The sequence below is a fragment of the Xiphophorus maculatus genome, chromosome 9 (assembly GCF_002775205.1).
Source record: "Xiphophorus maculatus strain JP 163 A chromosome 9, X_maculatus-5.0-male, whole genome shotgun sequence".
NCBI lineage: Eukaryota > Metazoa > Chordata > Actinopteri > Cyprinodontiformes > Poeciliidae > Xiphophorus > Xiphophorus maculatus.
The window spans coordinates 12309513-12326179 of NC_036451.1; the positions used below are offsets into that span (position 1 = coordinate 12309513).

The following is a 16667-nucleotide window of genomic DNA, read 5'->3' on the forward strand; positions in this document are numbered from 1 at the left end:
TACCTGGGACGCAGCTGCACGTTAAGGTTTTTAGCCAATTACCGTAAAGCAGTGACGGTAGATGAATTTATCACGACTTATATTGACGTATGCAAACGATATTGCACTTTATCAGCATTTTGGACACTTTACTACTTTGTTTTGCAAAGAAAGTTGTAAATTAAGTTTGTTTTACAAATACATTTGTATGTTATTTCACATACCCAGCTAAATTAAAGTCTTCTAAATGTGTTTAGTTATCTAATTCAACAAGCAATATACATTGAAATAGAAGAAAGAAATCAAATGAAGAGTTTCTGGCCAAGGTTGATGCAACTTATTTATTTCAAATCAATGTTTAGATGAAAGTCTTTCAGCAAGGACAAACATCTGTTCACATTTTAATGAGAGCTTCTCTTCATAGAAAAACATTAAGATATTGAATACCAATTTATGGGGCTCAACTTGGGGACAACTACCACTCTAGGTAAAAAAAAAGTCTCCTATCCAGAGCAATTAAACTGCTTCATAAAGACTTATATCGTTCGTAAGTAATTTTTTTCTGAATAATTGGTGCTTCAGCTCCTATAGTCATGATTATTCAGATTATGAATTCAGCTTTTACAATCTTCAGTTCAGAGCACTTAACCGCTTCAATCAAAACCCTCTCCACAGCCACAGATGCATGCATCCATCTACATCAGGGTCCTTTAGGATGACATACAAGCTGCTCTTCAAGACGTTTCATTTAATCTGAAATCATGTAGGTTTAAAAGAGTTTAGACAATCATCATCAACCATCCAGATGCTTTGTGACCCGTCGCAGTTTCTCCTTCTTGTTTCTGTTTCCGTGTTTTTTCCAGGGCTTGCCCTCCACTGCCTCCGACTCTGAGCTGCCTGGGCCGACTGGTCCGCTGCCTGGGCCGACTGGTCCGCTGCCTGGGCCGACTGGTCCGCTGCCTGGTTTGTAGCCCATGATGGACTTAACTCCTTTGGTGAGTGCTCGGACATTATCCTAAAAGGAAAAGTTCACCAAAGGCAAAGAGCTTTATCTCATGTTGTTTTTCAGAGAACCAGTGACGAGCACAAATAGTTGTTGCACTTATTTTACCTGATGGAAGAAGTTTTTGTCAACAACATTTTCAATCCTTTTGATTTTCTGTGGTCTGTTTGTTACGGCAGAGACGTCCAAGCTGTCCAACGCCCTCTTCTGGAATTTGCTGTGCTGAGACTGAAAGTCTTCAGGATTAATGTGCGGAGGAGGATGGCAGAACAGGAGCTTACCCTGTGAGGAGTAAACAAAGTCAGTAAGGGGAGGTTTGATCAACTTTAGAGACCAAAAGAAAAAAATTACTTTTATTCACAGAATTGCTGCCTGTTGGTTAAAAAGTGGAACTTAAAAAAATAAATGAGATGTTTCCACTTTTTCATGAAGGACAAATTAGTGAAATGTGTGAATACTCAACTTTCCAACCTGAGCTATGCAGCTCATCCCAGGTTACCATGAACTCTTGGCTGAATCACAAATAAACTTTTTCCTTGCCCTTCCTGTCAATGTTTGTGACCAGCCATGACTTGGTAAGTTTCAGTGGAGCTATGCTTTTTTATTTTTTTTTATTTTGAGATGACGGACTGAACAATGATCTGTGGGATGTTCAAAACTTTGGATATTGACTTGTAGCCTGACTGTTGAGCTGCCTGCTGTGCTTCTCAGTCTTCATGATGCTATTTATTCTCTAATGTTATCAAACAACCTTGTTACAGAATAGCTGGATTTATACTGTGATTCAACGAAGTGAGTTCTATTTAGTACTTTGGTGACTTCTAAAAGCACTTGGTTGCACAGTATTTAATTTAGGGCTGTCAGAGTAAATAGGAGGCTTAAAATAAAAATAAGATTTTGAAGAAAGATAAACCATACTTCTTTAATTTCACAAGTAGCAGAGAAACTTCACAATATCGCAAATTGTATGGGTAAATGTGTTACAGAATGTATTCGTTTACTTTTACTGCCTTTAATAAAAGTCCCTAAAATTGACCAATTAGTAAAACTTACATTGACATAATCCTTGAGGATGTACCGAGCTGATCTGGGCTGATCAGGTTGGCCGTGCGACGTCATAAAACCTCTCATATCTGTAGCAACCAGAAAGATACAACTTTGTAAAATTCCTTTAAAAAAAGGTTAGAACAGGGAAAAGGAAAGAAAGAATGTGTTCTGGTCTCACATCCATACGCCGTCAGCAGCTCCTCAGAAGTGGGGGATCTGTCGGGGTCTTCATCTTCCCGCGGTCTGATGACGTTGATGCCATACGTTCCTTCTAAAACATGTCGAGGGATTGTCTGACATATGTGGCAAATCCATTAAGGACGAAAGACATAGATGGTAATGCTTTATAACATTTTCTATAATGTTCTGGAAAGGATATGAGAGAGACTGCAGGTACATGATCCCTCATCTGGTCGATGGGTAAAATCCCAGAGCAGATCATCTCCGCTTTGGTAGAAACAAATGAGGGCATCACCAGACCGGGGCAGTCACAGAGACACAGACCTGGCTCCACATACAGAGTCTGAGAGGAGTTACAAGTAGACCCACTTTAAGCTTTTTACAACATATGAACTAAATGTAATGCCATGATTGGATTTATACCTGAAAGTGCTTAGTGTGTCCTGGTGTTGCTGAAACAGACACCTTCTTGTTTCGTAAAATAGTGTTGATGGTGGAGCTCTTTCCCACATTTGGATACCCGACCTGTTGAATCAAAAATATTAATCTATTTCACAGACTCATTATATATAGTACAAGCTGTAGAGTTCCTAAATGAGATAAAATGAAGACTATGTCTAAATAGAAATTCAGCGTTTTACTAACCAGTCCTATTGTCAGTTGATCTTCGTTAAACCTGGGTCCATTATGTGACGCTTTAAACATCTCTAACAGCTCATCTTTGTGCAGCAGTCGGCTGGAGTTATGGAAGGATTCACCCGAAGAACCAGCAGTCTCTCCTTCAGCTTCGTCCTCTTCCTCCTCCTCCGAGCAGGTTTGCCAGTCCTCTTCATCGACGTTTACATTGTCTTGCTGCTCTTCTTCTATACCACTCTTGTCTCCTTCCTGCGCTTTTTCTTCTCCCTTGGATGTTCTTTTGCTTAAGTCCAAACTGTGTGGCGATCCATCTGCTTCTGGATCACTTTCTACACTTTCTGGATCGTCAACTTCCATCCCCTGAGAGAAAGACACACCAGGCTGCAGAGTTTACAGGAAGCAGGAATACGAATCCACCAGTTTATCTGATACATTTATGTTACAGCATACTAAATGTATTCAATTATAGTTCCTCACCTTTTCTTCTGCATCCAGCCTGTTACTCTCAGCCAGAGCAGACCAAAAAACAGCCCTAACACCTTCCTTCTCAAAATACTTGGCCCAGACTTTCCTCTGCTCCCGGGTTAAAAGGTCTGCCTTGTTCACCAGAAGCATGTTTACCTTATTTTGCGACACTTCTTTCACATATAGCTCCTGTTGGGGAAGAAGATTAGTATTTAATCCCAAACATCATACTGTAACCTTGATGTCAAAGTTCAACTGATCTTACACTCAATTTTTATACTCAACAAATTCATTTTTGGGTCAGATTTGTCATTGTGTTACTTCACTTATTGTAAGAAAAAAAATCTTGTTAATATATTTTGACAAACAGGTGACAAGCTGTTTAGCTTCCTTTCTAACTGAATCTCTTGGGATTAAGTGGGGCCTCACCAGGTCAGGACATCTGAACAGCAGAGGATTCCTGGCATCAACAATCTGAACGACGATGTCACTGAAGGAAAACATAACCATGAACGTGACTTCATAAAGGGCAAAAATGCTTTTCAAAAGTATCCATACCTCTTAATATGAATCAGCTACAACCACAAACTACAATGTATTTTTTGGGGATTTTTGTGCGACCGGATCGCCACAAATTACTGCTTGATTGAAAAGTTAAAAAGAAACTGTGACATTACATAAAAATCTAAAAAGTGTGGCGTAAATCTGATATCTCTAACTAGAATCCAGTGAATCAAATGGGGTCAACATGTGGCAGGTCAGATAAGACCAAGATAAGACAGACAGACATCTCTGTGATTTGGACAGAAAGGGGAGGAATCCGATATGTAATTAGGTGTTTTTTGTTTTCCTGGGAGCATTTTTATTTGCTTTTGGCTGAGAATGGAAGTTGCATTGAAGTGCATTGAAAACCTTTTGTGTCCCGGGCCAGCAAAAATCCGTAAAATATGGCATCAAAAAGAAAAGAGTCAAGAGAAGGAGCAAAATCAGGCACATATGGCGGCTCGCACCATACATTGCACCGTGGTAAGAATAATTTCATCTGTTTGTTGCCTTACATAGCCTGAAAAGTAGTTTTCAGTAGAATAAGTATAAATATCAGTCTCAGGCAAAGCTGGTAGAGGCATATCTCAATAGATGTAAATGTAGTGGGGCTCGGTTCCCCAATACTTTGTGGAACCGAGCCCCAATGTATTCTGTCTACTTTCTGTTTCACATATAATCCCAATAAAATACACTGAAGTTTGTGGAACACATTAGAAAAAGTTTAAGGAGTATGAATAGTTTTTCAGAGCACTGTATGTTTCATTGAACACATATATGAACTTAATTTTACCTTCTCTCAATGACTCTCCACAGCTGTCGCCAGAACTCAAGGTTCCTCTCAAACGGGGTAAGAATTAACTTCTGTTCCTCCTCCAGTCTTTGGAAAATATCACAAGATTAGATTACAACCAGGGAAATCTGACACAAACACAAGGTCCGCTGTCCACAAAACCTTTGATTTCTGTAATATTCGGTTGTTTAACATATTGCTTTACTGGTAAAGTCTAGTGTCAAGACAATTCCCTTAGAAACAAATTACTGCATACTGAGCAAGTTCTCGTCTCCACTGCAAGAAGCTGTCTTTCTCTGCCTGCTGGAGTAAATCTGGGGTGGTGCTTTCATCCCAGTGAGGGCTGGAGATACACAGAGCAAAACACTGTTGAAAGCAAAATGTGGTGAAATATTCACATTGGACCAGGTATGTTCAGCTTACCGTCGAGGAATTCGGAGGAAATGTTTGTTTTCTTCGTGCAGCTTCTTTAACCTGCTTTTCTCCTCAGCTGTAAGCAGGCCTGCTCTGGCTTCAGCTGGAACAAACTTAATGTTGAGTTTCTCTGAGAAAACAGAGACAAAGAAATGAAAACAGAGAAGCTTATATCTTTTATCTTGCTTGCAGCAAATTCTTGTTTCTCAATAGAATGTTATTCGTTGCAATGGCATCATTAAGGGTCACACATACAGTTCTCTGACAAGAACAGTATGTGTGAACTGAGTTGTGTTGTACCTGCAACAAACTCTGTTCCTGCCAGTTCAGCTGTGGCGAGGAAGTCATCCATAGAGCTCTGCTCTGTCACTGACTGCAGGTTCAAACGACCCCAGTCGTAGCCATCATTCAGCTCACTGGTGTGTAGCTGGAAATGTGGGACAAAACTTTAATTCCAAACCTGACACAGCTTACATACTGCTCAACCCCAGTTGATCTCACTAATTTGCTGTCCTATACTTTTTCTTTAAGCCATGGTAAACTGCCTGACATCTATTTCCACCAGTATCTGCTGCTAACTGCGCTCATGTCTTACCCATGAGTCGCCCCTCTTGTTTCCCCTGCTCGCTTGCAGTCTCTCCTTCATCAGGGCTCTGCCGAGTCCAGCTCCTCCTCCCGCTTTCTTCTTCCCCATAACAATGTCTGGAAACGTTCACACCGCAAAATACCGTAGAAATACAAAACCTAAGTAGGGGGTAAATAAGTTGTCTCCGTCACTAATAGCTGTGACACATGTGGACTGTCTTGCCCTGAGCTGTGGAAGTGGAACCAACCAACTGAGTTACACTTCCGGTATTTACTTTCAAACAACGGAAAATATTCCCAGTAAACTTTGTTTTAACAAATAATTTTATTAGAAATTCTACACATCTTAAAAGATTTTAATATGATTTAATAAATTATTTTGTCGTTGGAATACTCAATAAAGTGGTTCTTTCCGATGAGGTGTCCAGCTCTTAAATGTGCTCTGAAGAAACGGAAACTAAAATGATTGTAGTTCCAGCTGTACATCAAGCTAAAAAAAAAAAAAGAAGCAATATAAAAAAGATCCAATGTTGATCATATAGATATAAAATAATTTTTGGCATATGAACCTTTGAAGAAGATTTGGATTAATTTATCTTAAAAAGTGTCGTAAATTATTTTCCCTAAAAGCACTCATACACAAGATCAGCAAACACTGTTCAAGGTAGAACCACTAGATGGAAGCATAAACCAGCACAGTTTTTTTTTTGTCGAGAATTGTTTTCAAAATGTACTTGATTAGCTGGTACTTAAAAAGGGTAATTGGTTTTCTTTAATTTATTGTTCATATTTTTTTTTTCCTATTTAGTCCTTCAGGCACGTCCCGTAAAAATATACCTTTAAGTCTTAAAAGTATATTTTCATATAGGAGAACAAGGGTCTGGTTCTGCAGATGTGCTGTATTTTACGTATTGACAGAACATTTACTTTGTAGCATAGAATGAGGGAAGTCAATGCTTATCTTCAACCTCAAACGTAAACATTTTCTTCATAAAACTACATTAAGTTTTATCATTATGTTTTTATATTAAATCTCTGAATACTGCACAATCAAAATAGAATTATTAATGTATTACCGAACCAGGTTTTGTCATTGGTTGTGACGTTTCAGCTTTCTGAATACAGTAAATGAGAAGATCATCAAAAACATGATTTATTTCCAGCATACGTTTCAACAAGTGAAACAATATACAAGTTCATTATACGCACGATAATACATTTGACACATCTATTTTTGCCATTTTTAAAATCATGACCTAAAGTTATTGAAAACTTCATTCAGTTTGAGAAAAATTTAATTGTACAACATTCCAGGTAAAATTTACATTTGCAAAGATTGTATGTATTTTTCTTGTGTCTGAATTGGTTATTTTGAAAAAAAAAAAGTTACTTATTTTTACAGATTTTGTATTTTATTCTATAAAATAGTAGAATTTACACACAGTCACCTTTTTGTGTCTGATATACTTAAAAAAAAAATCAGATGTTATGAAGAAGTTCCTCAGTACTAACCTTTTTATCATACACTTTTTGACTCTGGAGTCATCTTTGAATGATTACATTTTTACTTTCACTTCAACAAAATTGAAGTAAAACTACTTTAAATCATTTGATGTAATGTTAATTGTTTTTATAGAAACTGTGTTTTCTGTTTTCACAATTCTCAAAACTAAATGAATCCTAAATGAAGTGATTTAAGCAGAATGCAAAAGGGCGAAATCTGGTTTTCCTTCTACCGCAATATAAAGATTTGTTGAACTATGGCCTGCATATTCTTGTCAAGAATTTTTAAATTCTCAGTTTTTATACAAATTATCCAGGGAATGAACATCATTAAAATGGTCCAGTCCCCCCCCTACCCTCATGCTGTAATGGTCTGTCCCTGTATATAACAGCGGAATCTGCTCTCTGCACAGCATATATCCTCTGCAGTGAGCATTTGCAGCGCTGCGCAGATAATGGACAGGGGCTCTTCGGGTGATGGTCAGATAAAGTACGTTGTCTTTGCGCTCAGCACTCCCAAAGTTGCTCATACATGCCCTGAGAGGCTCCCCAAACGCTTCTAGCATTCTAGTAGTAACTTCAAGTTTTTTTTTCTTTCTCCCTCAGTGTTGCTGTTGAACGGGAACAGCGGTAAAATGCTGCCGTGGAAGAAGAACAAGTTCGATCTGATCGAGGAAGACAAGCAGTCCAAGCAGAAGGGCTATGCGGTGAGCCTCAACTACTCCGCGCTCACCTCCTTCGCCAAGTCCTGCCCCGAGAGCGCTCTCAACCGGGTGGGCAGCATGTTCAAGTCCAAGCGGAAAAAGGTGAAGATCACCAGCGAGGACCCCACGTACACGGTGCTGTATCTGGGCAACGCCACCACCATCCAGTCGAAGGGGGACGGCTGCACGGACATGGCGGTGAGCAAGATCTGGGGCAAGAGCGAGATGGGCAAGAACGGCACCAAGATGCGGCTGACCGTCAGCTCGCAGGGAATCCGGATGGTGCATGTGGACGATAAAGCCAAGAGGCCGGGACACCTGTACCTGCTGCACCGCATCACCTACTGCGTGGCGGACCCGCGGCTCCCCAAGATCTTCGCGTGGATTTACAGGCACGAGATGAAGCATAAAGCGGTGATGCTGCGCTGCCACGCCGTGCTGGTGTCCAAGCCGGAGAAAGCGAAGGCCATGGCACTGCTGCTGTACCAGACCTCCGCCACGGCTCTGGCGGAGTTCAAGAGACTGAAGCGAAGGGATGACGCCCGGCACCAGCAGCAGCAGCTCATCGGGGACCAGACCATCCCGCTGGTCCCGCTCAGGAAGCTGCTCAACGGACAGTGTTACTACAAGCCCCCGGTGGAGCGCAGCCGGAGTGCGCCCAAGCTGGGCTCCATTACCGAGGATCTGGTGGGAGAGGAAGAGGAGGAGAAAGCGATGCACTTCGAGTGTGAAGACATTTTAGACTCGGATTGTGTCAACGAAAAACACGAGTTAACTCAGATCATTAATGACTTGGGGGAAATGAGCATAGGGAACGACGTGCAGAGTCTAAAGGCTGACCTCAGGGTCACCAGACTTCTCTCTGGGGAGAGCACAGGGAGCGAGTCCTCTATAGAAAGCAACCAGGAGCTCACCGGGCTCAGCAACGGGCTGGGGGAGGTCAAGGTGCTGGAAGTAGCCTGAATGACTATTGTCTGTGCCTCCCTGTGGCTTTGTTTTTCTGAGCCACATTTTCTCCTTGAGCAACATTTGTAGAGATGCACCAATCAGGCCTCTACCAGATTCCAGTTTTGACCAGTTCAGATTTTTCTGAGGAAAAAAGGTGCTGCAGGTTCAAACAGATAATAATGGAAATTAAAGAATTATTTGCATTATTATGTTACTCTCTCACTCATGTTCATTAAAGTATGAGGCTGCTCAATGCCTTCATAGGGAGTGGGAGTTTATGGTTTTAAGCTGTTGTTTGCCTGCATATTATTTATGATTCCAATCAAAGGATGGATTGGTGCATCTCTAAACATTTGTGCTCTTTGTTGGGGAGCTTTTGTCTGATATGTGCCTCTACAACCAAAGGAGAGAAGCTCACTGTAGGTTTTGGAACTACTGCCACACACAAACTCCAAATCAAGCTACTGAGTGACACTTTAAGATGTTATAAACACAGAAACAGTGGAAAAATGCATGCACACCCGAGATTTGACCCCTAGTGTGTCTGAGGACGTCTGCACTAAACCATCCTCTTTTGTTTTAGAGGATTTCTTGTTGCAGCGGGCTTTTGTTCACTTAAGGTTTATTTCTCACTTGAAACATTGTGATCCAAAAATTCTGCATTCCATTTTTTTTTCCATTTTCAGTGCTACTGTGGGTCTGAATAAGTCCCCCCTTGTTTTCCTGTCAGGGCGCTTCTGTGACATCCTGCTTTATTTTTGCACTGTTGTACATGTACATAATGTGTGCCGGTATGTTGTCTCTGACATAAATGTCATATCTTTGCTGTGCAAAAGAGGAAAGAAACATTTATGTACCAAGTTGTATATTATGTTTTAGCTATTAAAAAAATTGTATTTTTTAAAAAAATATATGAAATGTGGTTTGATATGTGAACCTCATGGAATTCTCAATAAAAAAGAAAACCTAAACCTGCTGCATCCGTTCCTTTTGTCATATTTGTATAAATATGAGCGAGGACCTGCAAGAGCTTTGAGATCAGGTTTCCTCTGAGGAATAATTATGTAAAGAGCAAAAGGGCATTTCTCCCTGGTATTTGTCAGGATTGCAAATGTGCAGTTCAGTTAAAAGGCTTCAATAAATCTTTATCATTTCTAGGCAATTGCCATCCAGGGAGGAGGATGGATAACATTTAGCTAAGCTTCTGGCTTAATGGCCATCAGGTCATTCAACCAGCCTCAGAGCAATCAGGCCACACACAAGGACGTCAGTACAAGCTCAGATTGCTAGAGCATCACAAGGATCTGCTAATATCAAACCAGGTGTGACATCCCAGGTTGTCTTTAGCAGTTTAAACCCACGTCCTGCAAGGTAGATTTCATTGAATAATTCACCTTTCATTCGTAAGTCTGTGGTTGTTGATGTGTCGTCTGTTGCTATGACTACACAAAAAAAATCCCCACTGAAAATGAAAATGCCGACCATAAAATATGAGCTCAGTTCCCTTTATGGGATATCACAACATTGCGTTGATGTGTGATATAACCACAGAGTTGCATCTCACGCCACCTCATGAGACCTTTGGTCAGAGGAGGGCGTGACGCTGCGACTTCTGCTGCAGCTCTAAATGTGGACGAGCCGTCACTTCCTGTGAATTATATCTTTAAAGAACCAAGTTAATGGGCTGTTTCTAAGAGAACAGTGTGGAAACAGGCGATCCGTAGTTCTTCAGACCTAATCTTTTTCTGCTGATGCTCTGTTCACATTAGTGTTGCAACTCTGTGAATGACATGACAGCTCTTATTACCAAATTAAGTGGCAACATTTCTGTATTCACACCCCTTGCACCTTTTCATTATTTGTCACAGTAGAATCAGCCACTTCCATTCATTTTATCATGGGTTTTATGAGATAGATCAACACAAACTATTTCATAACTAAGTGAAAGGGGAAAAAATGATTCACAGAATTGTGACAAATACAATTGTGACACGTCTGTTTCATTTGTATTCAGACTCCCTGAGTCAATACTAGGCTGAAAATACAGCCTAAAATCTTTTGTGGAATATTTCTTTTTATTTCTTCTTCATTCCTTCTGGCATATGCAAACTGGCAACACTTTTCAAATCTTACCACAGATTCATAATTAAATGTAGGCATTCATATGTACCTGCCTGATCATCCCTGAAAAGGACCGCTATTGGAACTGGGAGCCACCTCCTTTACTTCTCATGCTACTGCCTCAAAACACACACTAGCATGATGCCAGAGACGATCGAAACCATTCCATTGTAGCCCTGGCTTTCTGTTTAGGGTCGTTGACCTACTGGAGGGTGAACCTCCATCCAAGTCTCAAGCCTTTTGCTGTGTGTTCTTCTACTAATGTGTTCTTTTGCTAATGCCCCATATTTAGCTCCATCCCTCTTCCCAAAAACTCTGAACCACTTCCCTGTTCTTGTGGAAAGAAAGCTGTTCCCACTAATGATATTGCTACCATCATGTTTCTTCTTGTCAGTCTCCATAAAGTCATAACTTGTGGATTGTGTGAGTAATAGCTAACTCAAACTGTGGGCCTCTGCAGTTCCTCCAGAGTTACCACGGCCCTCTTGGTTGCTTTTCTGACAAATTCCCTTCATGGCCTGTTAGTTAAGGTAGATATGATCATGTGCATTGATTCTCTAAAATGGTTCCACCGGATGCCATTGAAATCACCATCACTCTGAAACAAGAGTGGGTTTGTTTCAGCATGTTGAACACAGAAACCCACAATTATTTCTCTTCCTCCTGCGGTGCATTTTCTTGTCTACACCAGCTGCAGCTTCTTGAAGTTCCCAAAACCTCAAACCACAGTAACTGTATGACATCATCAGCACAAGCCCATTTTAATGTGATTAGCAGAGAGAGAAAAGAAAGCCAGAGCCACTGGCCTCTTGTGTGCTGTTCATGCCTCTTACAGCCGCTTGCTGCTTTTATAGGTCCGTCTTTCTCCTGACCTACATTCTTACAAAGGATTTGTTGGGTCCCGTCTTTGCAGCGTCAGGGGTTAACTGGCTATCAGCCACTCGTGCAGCCAGCCCATTCGCACAACAAAATTTCTCAAACCGTTTGCACAACACGTTTCAGGCTGTCAAGGTGAAGCAGTTTCCCTGCTGATAAGAGGGGATTTGCTAAATAGAGCTTTTGACTTTAACTTTTCACATCCCGTTTGAGACAAAACAAACACTCAGGTATGTACTCAGCCTACTGAATGGGTGTGCCTTAGGTACGACTCAAGGAAATAGTTTGTTCAAAAGTTAAACTACAGTGTCCTGCAAAAATAATGCCATGCTTTGAACTTTGTCACATTTTGTAGTGTTATAACAATGAATTTTCTTGGGATTTTATATGATAGACCAACACAACTCAGTGGATAGTTTATTATGTTTGAATTTTTAAAATAAATAACAATCCATTCAGACATTTCCAACTTTTACCACAGACTCTGAACTGGATTTAGGCCGAGACTTTGGCTGGGCCATTGTAAAACATGAATATGCTATGATCTACACCGTTCCAACTCTGGCTGTATGTTTAAGGTTGTTGCACTGATGGAAGGTGAACCTCTGTAGCATCCTCAAGTGGTCTGTAAACCCTAATAGTTTTTCTCCCAGGTTCACCCAGTCCAGTCCTGACCATCCATCTTTATGTCAACTCGGACATATTTTACTTTGTCTGCTGAAGAAAAACTTCAGCACAGCCTGATGGTGCCTCCGTCAGGTCTGTTATGTTTTGCATATAAATTTGAACAGTATGTATAATTTTCCCCAACCTCACAAATATGCACTACTTTGTAGTGCATATCAAATCTTTTCCATATAAAATCCATATAAAATCTCAATGAAATTTGTGATTGTACGTTTAAAAATGTATAAAAGTAATGTTGGTAATAATTAGGGGTATCAATATTTTAAAAACTCTATATTAATGCAGACTAAAGCAACAAGAAGGATCAAATATATGTTTTCTTCTGTTATGCTCTAGTTCTCATTATTTTTTTAAATTATTTTTGAGTATATGTTTATAGTTTGTTTCCAAACAACACAATTGTAAAACTAGGATATTTAATCTTTATAATGCTCTGGGGTGAACTTCTCATTTTAATTTAATAGTTTGCCATCTATCATTCAGAAAATAAGAAATGATTATTTTAAATGAGTTTGGTTTGTATGTTCTGGAAAGAATAAAAACAAATGAAACAATTTTACCAATGAAGGATGAGCTAACATATTGAACTCTTATTACAGCTAGTCCTCAAAATGAGAATGGATTTAGTTGATTTATTTTATGGAAAGCAGAAACAAATAAAAGGGGCTCCTGTTACTGACAAGATTGATTCAAACCACATGCAATGTACACTACTGCATGTACATTCAGGGCAGAATCCTAAGTGAAATAATTTCTTAAAGGTCTACAGCATCTAATCTGGAAAAAGAAAATCCGACTCTTGTTTCTTATTCATGGAGAAGCATTGTTATGATGATATACTGAAGGAGGAGTGTGGGGAAGGATAAAAGGTTGTTAAAAGCTCAGCATGGTCAGACCAAAGTCAGATTCTCACCATCTACATGATCCACTGAGGCAACTCCTGTCACAGTAGTACACATGTGTTTTGGTATATGTGTGCTTTACAGCTGAATATAAAACATGGTTTTCAGGGCACAGAGGAACCAATATTACAAGTTCACAAGTTTGGAGAAAGAGGAAACAATGATTGATGAGCAGCAAAATCTCATTTTATTGACAGAACCCACAAGTCTGTTAATAACCCATTAATTCAGTTTTAAACACAGGTGGGCATGTTGAATCTTGAATGTGGAAATATTCTTTAAAAAGTAGACCTGCTGTGTGTTATAGCTATCTCATAGAAATCAACATTAAATCACACTACCATGCTCATAAAAAAGACAAAAGAAAGGGCATGTGCATAAAGATAAATGTTCATATTCTAGAGGTCATATATACGGTTATAACTGTGTTCCTGCTAGTTGCTGTGTCAACACATGGAAACCATTTATCAAAGGTAACAACACTATGATTTTCAGAGGAAGTGGCTCTGAATACAGTGTAAGTACACTCAGTTTTCCCACAGACAAACGGTAAATAGGCCTGACAGTCAGACTCTGACCTGACAGAGGCATAAGAGTTGAGCTTTCTAATTAACCGCTCACTGAACAAAGCCACAGGCGATCACTGTTCTAGATCAGAACTACTGCCAGGCAGCCACACAGTTTAATTTTAAACCATTAAATCTTGTTGTCCATAATACATGAGAGGACCTGGGAAGGCACAAGGGCTGTCCGTGAGTGTTCCCAGCTCCGATTTCACCCGAAGCGTGAGAGACGTCAGAGGGGTTGAGTCACAGCATGGAGGTGTGGTGACCTTTCCTTGGTGATGGAAAGAGATAGATGCATCTCATGTAAGCCTAGCACAGAGCAACATGTCCCAGCATGCCCTTGGTTTGTAGATTCATAATTAGATACTGTATATAGAATTTACCTCAGAAATAAATGCAGATGAAGAGGATTTGGATGCACAACTCTGCAATTTGTGGTTCAAAAGTTTGTAATCATCATAATCCTCCATGATGGAAACCGCTGCTGAAGGTGATTTTTAGTGTAACCATACCATTAAGTGGAGCACACTGTAGCCTATGTGGGAATGAACTTCGGGTGGAAGATGTGCTTCACCTCTTTTTTTTCTCATGTCCCACACTGTGACATGAGAAAAACATGTCACAGTGTGGGCGTGTTAGTCAATTCGTGACAGTACCAGAATGACAGCCGAGGAAGTAAAAAGGACAAACAGGAAGAGAAATTCTGAGTAAGGTTGAATGTGACAGCTGTCCTCAGTATATTGGGCATGTGTAAATATGATGGTTCATGAAACCTAAGCAATTGTCCAGATTAATGCAAAAAACCTCAAAAAACATCAGCGTTATGATAAAGAATATGTACGTACTTACTGTTTCAATTGTTGGAATTTCTTTTTAGTATGACAGGGAGCCATCTAAAACAGGACGTCTTATAACAAGTGTGCGTCAGTGTTCGTACTCATCAGGGAAACGTTTCTTAATCGGCTTCAAACAAAATCAAGTTAATGTAATATTTTATTGTCTACTAATAGTTCACAGTAAAAGATGTGATTTTATGTGACTACAAAAAGTAAAATATTCCAGCAGGAGGTTTCTTGGAGTTAACATGGGTTAATCAGAGGTCACAATTTGTCATATTTTCTAAGATTTAACTGATCAGCACTACAATCAGAATAAGTTAGATGAATGGAAGCAGAGTGCATTTAAGTTCAATTATATGTGAGATCTGTTTGCTTTATGACTTACTCCATAACTAAAGAAAGTATTGAACAACAAAAAATAGCCTCATGGTTTAGAGAGACAGGTGTGAATTTGAAGCAAAAAGGAGAGAATTTTTAACGCCTGGTTATGAAACAGTAATAAGTGTCACAGGGTAAGCTAAAATTAAAATTGTGAGGACTGTCAGACCCAATCAGGTCTTTTCAGGCTGACACTGATTATCTGTTTTCACCTTGGTCCAACATGCTAATTTCAAATTACCTGATATCGTTTTCTTTTTCTTGGAACTCATAGCAGAGAAAAAATATGCTTCAGCTTCTTTGATAGATTATTCTATAATCTATCAAAGATTATTTCATAATCTATGTACCAGTATCCAAGTATTTTCATCTATGCATCAAACTAATTCTTTCAAACATTTATTTGTTGTTAAAACTGAATTAAAGTACATGTTGATCAATTTCTTTACAAACTGAAAGTTACGGAAGTTTTTTGTTTTGATGCATTTAGTAATCTGATTGTGCAGAATGCAACCTGATGACATCCAAGCCAATCAGGGGAAAATTGCCCTATTCTGATTTTTGGTTGATTGATCATGACATCCTAATATTAAAATGTAGGAATAACACATGGGAGTCAACAGAACTTTTATTTAAGATAACTCCACCAGCAACACCTTAATGGTTTGAACAGGTGCTAATCTGGACATGTAAGAATGCTTTCCTCCTTGTGGAAAACAGCATAATTATATCTTATCGACTGTGTCAGCAGATGCCTGTGTGCAAATAAAATGTTGAAAACATTACCATAAAACACACAAGGCACTTGCTACAAAATAAAAACTATTAATTCACAAAAATCAACCAACTTCAACACTGCTGATTTGCTCTGCGGTCACAGCAATAGGCTTTGAAATGTGCATTTGTTTTATGCATAAAAAAGTGAGGGTTTATTTACAGTTATTTTTCCTAAAACATACTGCTCCTAATAAATGATAATAAATCCTACACTGGTAACTGGATTGTTTGTTAAGCCAGATCATAAGTTGACCTCCTTATCTCATATTAATGCATTTCAGTCATTCTTTTAGCATGAACTATTAGATGGCAAAGCTGCAAAAATGTTATAGCGCATCCATTAATTTTCCAGTTAATCTCTCCATCCTCACATCCCACACACTCTTTGCAGAACCATTTCATCTGTGAATCCATCATTAAACTTCAGGCCAGACTGCAGCTCCCAGTTTCATCTGTAAAATACAGCTCATTGTCTCATATGACACTTCTCAGTGGGCCTCCACACAGCCTGACCATGTAATGAGCCTTGTCTGTATCCATGGACCAAGCCGCATGAGGCCTTGAAACTGTAGCTCTCGTACTGTCCCATTCAGCTGGCTCTGCTCTTGTTTTTTTACTTGCTCTGACACAAAAGCTTTGCCCCTGGAGAGCCATAGATTTCAGCAGGGTTATTTTTGGTCTTTCCGTTCACACAGAGGAAACAGAATAATAACAGAAGAGC

At 39.6% G+C, this 16667-nt stretch overlaps 2 protein-coding genes across 2 annotated transcripts; one reads left to right on the forward strand and one right to left on the reverse strand.

Annotated features, from left to right (window-relative positions):
* Nucleotides 1–301: 301 nt before the first annotated feature.
* Nucleotides 302–5875, reverse strand: lsg1 (large 60S subunit nuclear export GTPase 1). The gene is made up of 14 exons (XM_023339111.1): nt 5656–5875; nt 5361–5487; nt 5070–5190; nt 4903–4989; nt 4647–4733; nt 3740–3800; nt 3323–3499; nt 2855–3205; nt 2633–2734; nt 2409–2552; nt 2208–2331; nt 2036–2115; nt 1091–1264; nt 302–994 (listed from the first exon to the last, which is right to left on the reverse strand). The coding sequence occupies exons 1-14, from the start codon at nt 5752–5754 to the stop codon at nt 773–775; spliced, it is 1956 nt and encodes a 651-aa protein (XP_023194879.1). The 5' UTR covers nt 5755–5875; the 3' UTR covers nt 302–772.
* A 1676-nt stretch (nt 5876–7551) lies between these two features.
* Nucleotides 7552–9762, forward strand: fam43a (family with sequence similarity 43 member A). Its single transcript, XM_005800300.2, has 2 exons — nt 7552–7638; nt 7755–9762. Coding segments are annotated over exons 1-2 (1062 nt in total). The 5' UTR covers nt 7552–7637; the 3' UTR covers nt 8816–9762.
* Nucleotides 9763–16667: the final 6905 nt, after the last annotated feature.

Excerpts from the sequence above, each read along its gene's own strand:
- lsg1 (XM_023339111.1), bottom strand. The coding sequence starts at position 5,754 with ATGGGGAAGAAGAAAGCGGGAGGAGGAGCTGGACTCGGCAGAGCCCTG. Across the intron at positions 5,191-5,360 it reads AGGAACAGAGTTTGTTGCAG|AGAAACTCAACATTAAGTTT; the intron begins GTACAACACAAC and ends CTGTTTTCTCAG. Across the intron at positions 4,734-4,902 it reads TGGAGACGAGAACTTGCTCA|ACTGGAGGAGGAACAGAAGT; the intron begins GTATGCAGTAAT and ends TATTTTCCAAAG.